Source organism: Phytophthora cinnamomi, assembly GCF_018691715.1.
Source record: "Phytophthora cinnamomi strain GKB4 chromosome Unknown Contig3, whole genome shotgun sequence".
Classification (NCBI taxonomy): Eukaryota; Oomycota; class Peronosporomycetes; order Peronosporales; family Peronosporaceae; genus Phytophthora; species Phytophthora cinnamomi.
In genome coordinates, this window is record NW_027150936.1 from 1302899 (window position 1) to 1313942 (window position 11044).

At 55.9% G+C, this 11044-nt stretch overlaps 1 protein-coding gene across 1 annotated transcript; it reads left to right on the plus strand.

The window, feature by feature from the left end:
- Window positions 1-7363: 7363 nt before the first annotated feature.
- Window positions 7364-7777, plus strand: IUM83_09282 (uncharacterized protein; the record flags this gene model as incomplete). Its single annotated transcript, XM_067933712.1, has 1 exon — window positions 7364-7777. The coding sequence occupies one exon, from the start codon at window positions 7364-7366 to the stop codon at window positions 7775-7777; it is 414 nt and encodes a 137-aa protein (XP_067799802.1).
- Between the last annotated feature and the right edge of the window lie 3267 nt (window positions 7778-11044).

Consider the following 11044-nt stretch of genomic DNA (forward strand, 5'->3'; position numbering starts at 1 on the left):
AACACTCGCTCCAGTACTGGAACGAATGAGCGTAGCTCTTCAAAATGTCGACGAGCACGCGATTCACGCACTCGGTTTGACCGTCCGTCTGCGGATGATTCGCAGTCGACATTGAAAGCTGGCTCCCAAGAAGTGTAAACACTTCTTGCCACAGGTGCGCTGTGAAGCGCGGGTCTCTGTCCGACACGATGTCGGTCGGCATGCCATGGTGTTTGAACGCCATGTCGACGAACAGACGGGCCGTCTGCTTCGTGGTTACCTCTGCCGGCACCGCAGCAAGATGTACCATCTTGCTTAAGCGGTCGACGAAGACCACAACACCGGTGTTCCCTCCGCTGTCCGGGGGAAGACCAAAGATGAAGTCCAATGACATGGACTTCCAACACTCCGACGGAGTCGGTAGTGATTGCAATGGAGCCTGCGCGAATGGCGCAGGCTTTACGCGTTGGCATACCTCGCAAGCACGGATGTACTTGCGCACCCACTTATACTGGTGGTGCCAGTAGAAGTCGCGCGTGAGAAGGACGTATGTCTTCTCACGTCCGAGATGTCCCGCCGTCGGGGCATCATGATACTCGTACATGATCCTGAGTCGCAGGTCGTGGTCATTTGGCACGACAACGCGATCCGCGTTGTCGTCGACTGCGTTGTAAAGTAGCAGTCCGTCGTGCACACGAAAGCGGTGTGCACGCGCTCGAAGGTGCTTGGGCAGCTTCTGACGGGACTTGTCAGAAGGCGCTGTGCCATAGGCCAGCAAGAGTTTCGCGTCCGCGTCGTGGGCGTACGCGGCCTTCACATCATCCAACAGAGATGATGTGGGTTTGCTCGATCGCATGGCGTCAATGGCATTGACGTCAGCAGCTTCTGCATAGTCTGGCCGACGTGATAACGCGTCGGCCACTACATTCAATCTTCCGGGTTTGTATTCGACCCGGAAGTTATACTCCGCAAAAATGAGAACCATCTCGCCATTCTTTGTGAAATGTGTGGTGACTTCACTGCAGTGCGCAGTGATGCATGGTCGGTGTAGACCACGAATGGTCTACTTCCAAGTAGATACACTCGGAACTTTGCGAGTGCATATTTCATGGCAAGGAGTTCCTTGTCATGTACCGGATAATTACGCTCAGCTGCTTTCAGCTGACGCGACTGGTAATAGACGACACGATCACGGCCCTCGTGATCGTGCTGCATCAACGCGCATCCAATCGCGAAATCGGATGCGTCACACACTACGTGAAATGGACGATCTTGGTCAGCCACTGCCAAGATCGGTGCCTCAGTCAAGCCCCGCTTGACTGCATCGAATGCCGTTTGGCAATCGGTTGTCCAATTCCACACAGCTTCTTTCATAAGAAGCTGTGACAGCGGGCGGATCTTGCCCGCGTAATCCTCCACGTACTTGTGCAAGTACGTGGCCAAGCCAAGGAACTGCCTCAGTTCCTTGACACTTGAAGGCGTTCGCCATTCATTGATCACTCTGACCTTTTCCGGGTCAGGGCGAACACCATTCTTCCCTACGAGACACCCGAGGACGGGTATCTCGCTCGCCCCGAAGATACACTTCTTCAGGTTCGGGTAGAGCTTATGTTTTCGCATAAGTTCAAGTAGTTTTCGGAGGTGCACCCGGTGCATCTCAATGTCGGTCTTCCCGTCCACAGCCTGGTTGTAGATGAACACATCATCGAAGTAGCTCGGTGCGAAGTCGCGCACCGAGTGCAAGAAGTGCGTCACGCACCTGTTGAAGGTCGCAGGGGCATTCTTAAGCCCCTGTGGCATTACTAGCCATTCCCAGAGCATGCCGCTTGGCGTGCTCACTGCCGTGAGAGGGATATCGCTCTCACGCATTAGGATCTGATAGAATCCATCTCGCAAGTCGAGAGCACTGTAAACGGTGCTCCCATCCATCGAATCGATGATAACATCTTTTCGCGGTATCGGCCTCTGTGCCGGTACCGCAGCATCGTTCAGCTTGTTATACGCATGAACGATGCGCCATCCGTCCTGTGGCTTTTTGACACAGAACGTCGGAGAACTGTGCGTGGACTTTGATTCCCGCACTTGTCCTGCTTTGCGACGACTTTCAAAGAAGTCGTCGATTGCTTTTACTTGCTCTCGCGTCAGTGGCCACTACCGCGTGACACAATACTTCGTGCCCGGCACGAGATCAATCTCGTACTGAATGCCCTTATCCTGCGGAAGCTCCGCAGGAATCTCTTCCGGGAGTACGTCTTTGTACTCCCTCCACAATTCGAAATAGGGACTCGATTTCAGCGAGTCCCAGCCTTGTTCCTCGAAGCGCTCTCGCTTCGTCTTCGCACTGAGCGTGTCTTCACTCTCAGTAGTACTTCCCATGAAGAGCTGTCTCAGCTCTTCGCTCTCGCTCTCCGTTCTTTCGCTGTCCGAAAGAACGCAGACCTGTTCGATGCGTCCATCGTGCAAGTCGCGTGTGAAGCGCTTCCAGCCATGAGCTGGAAGCGAAGTCAACTCCGACGCCATCGTCGGAGGATTAGCGAGTCCCATTTCGCGATACTGGAATCCAGTATCGGTGCGCGTCAAGACGCTTAGCGTCTCGACGTCCGGCGTCAACGCCTCTCTCTGCCCGACAGACAGTTCTTGTAGCGTCTCGGTCCCGGACCGAGACTTGCGCAGCGTTCTCCGCTTGCGCCGTCTTCTTGTTGTGCGGAGCCGGGCTCCACACAGTTGTTCTTCTGGTCCAGGCCCGGCCGTGGACAGTTGTTCGCCGGCGGACCCTGTCCGCGGGCGCGCGATATCAAGCCCGGCTTGATCGCACGGCGCTTCGTCGTGCAGCCCGGCTGCACGACAGCATGCAAATTGTGTTCGTGCGGTACGTTTGCAACCGTCCGCACTGTTCGCAGCGTCAACTCCCGGAGTTGACACGCCTTCGTCACCTCGACGCCATTCATTGGCGGATCCCCTCATGACCGAGGGTGCGTCGGCTCCCGGACCCGACGCGTCATCGTCGACCTGACCTGTTCGGGTCAGGGACTGTCCTTTACACGCTTGAACGTGGGTATTGCTTCCCGGAACCAGTACGTCTTTTTCTTCTGACGTCGGCAGTCTTGCCGACGTTGGTCTCACTTGTGCGCGCCCTCGCGCACTTCCTGGGCACTCCGGGACAGCAGCATTAAGCGCTGTCTTGATTGGTGAGCCGCGCGCACCTGCTGGTGCGTGCGCTGCGGTAACAGGGCCATCGCTCTCTGTTCCGCTGTCGCGGCCGAAGCGCACGAGCGTGCGCTTCTTCCAGTCTATTGCCGGATCATGCCGTGCACGCCACGGCATGCCCATTACCACGTCGAACTTATCGTTCAGGTCCAAGACGATAAAGTGTTCGACAAACACTCGTTGTTTGTACGAGAAGCGCACGTTCACGACGCGCTTCTCGGTCTTCACGATGGCACCTGTTGCCAGTCGTATCTCCAGAAGACTTCGAGGTGTATCTACCTCCTCGAAGTCAAGTCTCGGCAGGCTTCGTAGTCGAACAAAGTTGTTCGACGCGCCCGAATCTACCAGAGCGCGAAGAGAGTCGCTCGCTCTCTTCGGCGTTACCTTCAAGATGACCAGGTTCGGCATGTCATCTTGTTTCTTGCAGTGAGAGCTAGTCTCACTGGGGGCTGCAGTCCTCAGTGTCGCGTGCCCGATATCGGCACGCGCGACTGCATTACCAGTAGGGCGCCCCGCGCCTACTGGATGTTCGCGTTTTTTGTTGGTCCGCGGCGATGCCCGACATCGCCACGACGGCCACCATTGTAGTGCACGGGAGCCGTGAACTCTCTGGCAAAGTGACCGATCCTTGATAATGGAAGCATCGCACGTTACCTCCCTGCTGCTGGTAACCAGCAGTTGTTGCGTTCGAGAGGTCCATTGGTTCTGGACCTCCCGTCCTCACTACCGGGCGCGGTTGCGACCTCGGCACATTTGCATGAAGTTTAGCCTGCCGCAGGCTAAACTCTTCTTGCATTGCGAGAGTAATCGCAGCTTCGAGAGTACTCGGGTACTCTCGGAAGAGATAGGTCTTCACAGGCCCATCTCTCAGTCCCTTCATGAACGTGACGACCTTGGTCGCCTCGTCAATTGGATTGGTCACGATATTTGAGACCAAGTATCGTGCACGCTGCGCGTAAACATGGACATCATGCTTACCAGGCTGCAGGTCGAGAAGTTTCGCCCTCGATCGGAACTCGTTGTGCGGGACTCAAACGCTTGTCTGAGCTCCTCCTTGAATACTTCGTACGTGCTGAAGCACGTAGGATCGGAGAGTCGGCATCCATACGCCCAACTCCTTGCGCGTCCGCCAAGGCAGGACATGGCGAACGCGACCTTCGACAGCGGGTCGACGATGCGTCGAGCCGCAATGGCTGTGTCGAGTTCGACAAGCCACCGGAGGAGAGGCTCGCCCTCTCTTCCCACGTAACTGTTCACGCTCAATTTCAATGATTGAGCACGCGGTGTCGTCCCTGATGACGCCGTCACTGAGGAAGCAGCATCACGCTGCTCCTTCATGATGAATCCTAAAGCAACACCATGTTGCTCTCTTGACGATAGCGTACGCAGCATCGTAGCTATCGCCGCCTCCACAGTGACTGTTGACAGTCGTTGGAGGGCCTCCCACTCTGGGTCAGACAGGTGGGGGCGGTCCGCGCGTGCAACATGCGTTGCAGGCGTATTGGAGCTCTCCATGGGCACCTCTGTGCTCATGGGGTTCTCGGCTCCGCGTTCGTACTCCTCGTACGAACGTCAAGCAGTCGGTCGTTGGACGGACTACAAAGTGCTACCAGGTGTGGTGGGTCTAACTTGACTCACTACTTTAGCTTACACGTTGCGCAACGTGTATGAGGAAGCGTAAGTACTTAGTAGTTACTTAGGTTAATTATATTTGAATACACAAATATAAGTTAAGTAACAAAAGGATTCCTAGTGACTTAGATTAGGTAAAATGAGAACTGTATTGTTTGTAAATTGATCTTCCTCTAAAATCTGCTAAAAACTGTTTATCATCTATGAAAGGGTTGGCAGTGGCTGGCTGTCAGAGCCCCGCTAATATGCATGTCTCTAATTGGTAGAAAGATGCTGCTTTCTATCAATAGGATCTTTAGGTAGGTGTGGACCACTCATTGTGGTGGCCCACTTCAATGTATCCATTGGTGTGCCTTACACCAATGTGAGGTAGTATCTAAAACCTTTAACAGATATTTATCTGTTAAACCATAAGTGACAAATGTCATGCACAAGTGACAGTTGCCATTTGTGGCCGTTGTCATGCACAAGTGACTGTTGTCAGTTGTGTGTGTAACCCCGTTACACCTGAGCGCCGAGTTCACGGCGGACTGGGCAGCACGCGAGGTCTCGACCATGGTGCAGGAGCACCTCGACGCACACCAACACGCGGCTCGAGTCGCGGTGGGGGCAGTTGTGGTGTCGGGAAATGAAGCCGAAACCAAAACCCAAAGCCGAGGGTGAGAAGAAAACTCGAGGCGCCGGCGCCAACTGGCGAGTCACAACCCATCGCCAGTCATTGGATCAAACTCCCCGATCGCTCTTTGGCCTAAGGTGGTCGGTGATGATGACTCGTCGACGGTCACAAGTCAAACACGGGCGGTTGCAGTTCGCTAGGTATGGTGCAAACCTACTGGCAAGATCCGAACTTATGAGTCGTCGGCGCCTGTCCCCAGTCGTCGGTGGCGTTTCAGCGGCCGTTTGAGGCGTCGGTTGCGCCGTCACGTCGCAGAGAAAGGGCCGAAGAGTCGTAGGTTACAATTGGCGGTCCAAAACGGAAGCGTTTATGCTTATTGATCGATAGGAAACTTAAGAGAAGACAAGATAAGCCTTCGGGCAACAATAACAGAACAGCTTTTCCTCCCAACCACGCTAGGGCGACACTGGTGCCTGCAGTGAACGACCTGCAGCTCAAGGTAAACCTGGTAGGTAGGAGTATGACTGTCGGTGGGCACATCTACGTGTGTTCATCCCTGGCAGGGCCAATAGTTAGTGGCCAGTGTATTGGTAGCGACGAATCGTCGCCAGGTAGTGGAGGAGCGAGAGCGCACTACATTTATTCTTCCCGTCGGAGTATAGCTCCGGTACCGTCATATCACGCCGTATAAGGCCGGGACCATTCCTTCTGAGGGCCTGCGAGGTATATTTTGTGTGTGTGAGAGGGTGCTAGCCTTTGCTCGTGGCTAGTGGCTTCCGTCGGTCGACTAGCGGAAGCTCGGTACACAGGGGAAACATCAACCCGGTGCAAGGGAAAGTTCCTGGTCCTTCAGGTTCTAACCCTAACAAGCCCATTGAGTCTTCGGTGACTTGGTGGGTGTTGTTGGTGGACAAATGTGCCTTATATAATTTAGCGCATGTTCCTTCTCGACAGTTCTATTACCAGAACGACGTACGAGTCCGTATAACCTACGAACTCCAAGAGTCAACACTAGACTCTTAACTGTAAATCCCAAACTGAATGTATTTCCCTTTGCCTTGGTGTAAATGTATGCCGCTCACTATCTAGCATAGTGAGCCGTAGTCTCTTGCATATCCATTGGCTATAAAGCCACATACTAATGTTCCTACTGATTTAGGTTAAGATGTGGACCCCACAGCTCCTGTGTCTCACACTCTGTAGTCATCGGGTAATCTTCGTGTAACCCCGTTACACCCTCCCGCACCAAACCGTGGACACGCAGTGTCCAAGCTTAACGGTATCAACCGTGTGATCTTGTTCCATCAAGAACCTTTCTCGAGCTGGTCAATCCACATCGCGTGGACGACCCAGAGAACCTTCTCGGCGCTGAGCGCCAACGCATGACTCGCAGTCACAACGCGTTTTGGTCGCTCGACCTCAGACAGCAGCAGCAGCGCACCACGTCCACGCCAGGGCACAGCCCACTTCGCTCCACAGCACCTCGTGCTAGCGATCGCCCACCGGTGCCTTCCACTTCGGTGCCAGCACCACAGATGCCTAACAGGCTCTCGGTGCCCAGTACTTCGCGGCGTATCGCCTCAGGCACGACTCGCTTCGCGAGAGGGCCAGATCAGTTCGGGCGATGCCCCAACCGCCTATGCAGACCAACGACGAGCTCATGGCGAGCTTTGAAGAAGGCAAACTCGTCTCACACGGCTTCCCCGATAGGGCGGGTCACCCGCGTCGCCTCGCTCCACGATCCGTGGTGGCGCTTCTCGCGCGCCATCACCGCAACGCGGGGCCGGGACACCCGCAACAATTCGCTCTCCGAGCCGCGTCACTACGCCTCCAGCCCAGTCTCCGATCCGTCGTGGCGACGAGCGCTCAGCGCAAGAGCCGCGTGCTCCTTTGCGGACTCCGAACCCATTCCCGGATCGTCCACTCGGCCTGGCCGAACTGCGGGAGCTCACGGAGCCTCAGTACTCGCCACACCGTGGCCTCGGAGGCCCCACAGAGGGCTCTGTCGTTACCAACGACTTGGACGAAGCTCAGGCCGAGCACCTCGTGGCGCAGATGAACCTGCCACCGCGCTCTCAGTGCCCTGAGCTCCGGCCATTGATTACGACGGGGTGCGCGGACTATACCTTCCAGACCCGCGACCCGGTCGAGGCCGCGCGTCAAGCTGCGACGCAAAACCTGATGTTGTACGTCATTGGGCCTCCGGCCTGTACACCGGACGAGGTCGCATTGCGGACTTCACTCCGCGAGCGGTTGCTCACTCCCCAGGTCACTACGGTGGGAGAATATCGCCAGCGTCTGCGACACCAGGGCCTGCGCCAGTCCGCGCCGCAGACCCCGTAGTGCTCAACCCGAGCGTGGACCCCACGGTGTACGAAGCTCAGTTCGAGCTCTGGGCCGAGGGTGTAGAAGAGTGCCCCGGAGAAACGCAGAAGTTGCCGCCGATGAGGCAAGGCGACACGATGGATGGAGTGTGACGCGGGCGACTACGACGAGAAGGTACAGGGAGCGGAGATGCGACATGACGCCTGAGTCTGACCCCTCCGCGGTATCAGGGCTGATCTGGCGCCAGATTCAGCACCCGGCTATGTACAACCCAGTCACTCAGATCCCGTCACTCAAAGCCCGTCACTCGAGACCCCGTCACTCGGACCCCGTCACTCGAGACCCCGTCACTCGGACACCGTCAGACGGGACCCGTGATTACGGGCCACGAATCAGGTTAAAGGTCAGTTGCGGGAAGCACGCCGGAAGTAGGGTTAGGTACAGAATGAATGATTTGTATGCCAGTAGCCAGTGGCCAGGACATTGTATAGGGTAAGGCTCAGTCCCGAAATTCTCTGAACCACCAAGACCTCCCATCTTCTACGTTCAGGGGAACCACCAAGCGCCGTCAAGTCGAGCCACCAGGAACACGTGGCCCCCCGACGCTCGCTGGCTCGGGTCTCACCCCCTTCAACCCCGTGCCCAAAAGGAGGGCACGTTAAACTATACCGTCTACAGCACGCCCGATAACGCGCCGCCCAAGACGAATCACCGCACTGGCCTGATAACTGCCGTGCACAAGATCGCGTAGGCCCGATAACACCACGGAAGCCCGACGAAACGCCGGCCCGATAACGCCGCACGCCCAAGGGACATGACACGCTTGCGTCCGAGCAGGGTTTCACCCGGAACCCCCCAACTCAGGTGGTATGCCGACAATGACACGAAGCGGCTCCAGAAAATTTGCCCAAGTCTCTGCTCAGTGGCCCGGCCAGCGACAGGCCCGTAAGACATGCGACGGAAGAGCACAAGAGAAGAGCGAAGGCACAAGCGAGACGGAAGGCTCAAGCAAGTCCAGACAGAGAGCCAAGGAAGATTGCTCAAAATCGTCCGGACTCCCGCCATAGTGAAGTCAAGTCAAACTCCAGACTCACTGGTCTCCGGACTCCGGACGCAGGATTCCAGACACCAGGCTCCGGACGAAGATCTTCGATGGGCGACCGGTCGCGCCCTGTCCCAGCCTGATTTGTACCCAGAAAGACCTTCCAAGTTTCAAGTATACTCCGACCAAGATGTTAACGACCGACCAAGACGACCGACCATGATATGTTATGCACCGACCAGATTCCTGCCCTATCCATGACCTGCTCGACGCAGGACGTGATTACGCCACGCCCCGACTATAGAGAGGCCAAGATAAAATATCTGATTCCAGAGAGAACAGTAGATACAGAAGCCTAAGAAAAGATAACCAGAGAGTTCAATTTGCCAAGAAGGGCGCAAGTGCTTCCCCGTCTCCAGGGATGAGGTGTGCTGTCAAGTAAGCGAGAGGAACAAGCCTCGACCGGAGGGATTAACCCTGCCGGCGGCCCTAAGCTACAAGATCTGCGTTTGGACGCGTCGTGACCGCGAATACCGCCGTGGAACTCTCCCAAAGGCTAAGACCACGTTAGGCGGTGATCGGGCGACGCGCGCTCCGAAGTGACCTGTCCTATTTCATATTCCAGTTGTTGGTCCTTCGTTCGGAGGTCCCATTTCATATTAACTGCGTTTCTAGGAGGTTGTGTGTAGTCACCCCTGGATCCGATCGATTGACTACTGTGTGATAGGATTGTATATTGTCTGACCGGAGGTTGTTCTCCTTTTGGAGTTGAACGTTTGGAAAGTCTTCCGCCTGGATTATCTCTTTGCGGGAGCTGGTGCGCGTGAGTGAAGGGTGCTTTTGGACTCGACAGGTGGTCCCGAAGAAACTCCAGTAGACCGGTGTACGCCCCCCCCCCCCGCTCAAGGCCCCCCAAAGAGTAAGTAGCGGCTGTATATTTGTATATTTGCATATTAACTCTCTGATTTTGAAGGTTTGGCTGGAAGGATCTGCTTGTGATCTCAACCCCAGTCGTGGAGACCTACGTTTGAAGTAACGTAAGCGCTCTACACCCAAGACCTTATCATTGTGAAGACAACGCACCAGGTGAAGTTCGTTCTATCGATGATAAACGACACCTACAGGGATTCACAAGGTCACACGCCACCTCCGTTTGGAGCACCTAGTGCTGCTTTCGGAGTCTGACCCCATTGGGAAATCCGGAAGGAGGAGTAATTCTCCGGACGGGCGGCCCCGTGGCATCGTGCTATACACCTGGGCAGCAAAAGGCGCTCACCCTACTCGCCACAGATCGTGCGCGTGCCCGGATTTGGTAGTCCGTGGAATTTCACCGAGTTGTTTTTATATTATATTGATTGAGATCTAGGGTGTTGACTGCTAACGATCTTCTAACCGTGGTTGATATAGCTGGAAGTGGAAGCAGGAAGCAGGATGGGCGACGGCAGCCGGCGGAGTCTGAACCAAGCCGGCAGTCGCGCCGAGTCGCGAACTTGGGAGTCGAGCCACATCGACCTCTGGAAGACGTCGAACGTGACGCCCGGAAGGCCAACGCGGCAAAACGCAAGGCTGCCAAGGAAGCGAAGGAAGCGTCGGCTCCAGACGAGACGACTTCTGGACTCGCTGTTCCAGACGCGCACCAAGTGTCCAAGGACGGCCAGGAGACGGCTCCCAAAGATGCTGACACTTCCATGTCGGCGGACTCGAAGCTGGGTCTGGACGACGAGGACAAGTCCGCTCCGGACATGTCCGCCAAGGCGTCTGCGGGAGGCGCCGATCTGGTTGAGCCCCCGGTGGGTGGTCGAGTTTCGGACTCCCCCCAACCGGAACATGAAGTCGAGGCTTCGGACGTCGACGATGAAGTCCAATACGTTGGGACGAAGAAGCCTTTGGAGGGTCCGGCTGATGACGTCGAAGTCGTCGAAGTTGACTCCGATCCGGACGCCGAAGTGCAGCTGGTGAAGGTCGAACCGGCGGTCAAGAAGGAAGCCCACCTGTCTACGGTTCAGGAAGACCAAGTGCTCGAGGACACGGAAGTGTCATCGCTGAAGTCCCTCGCAACGGCTTCTGCCCGAACGCCGATTCAAGTCCGATCGACACCGGTGTCTCCATCGGAAGTTCAAGTGAAAGCGTATGTGGCTGACCAAGTACTACGATGGGAGAGGGACGTCTCCGAAAGAAGTGTTCCTCCGAACATCAAGTATGAATGGGCTCAAGCTCATTTGGCTTCAACGGCTTACATGTCC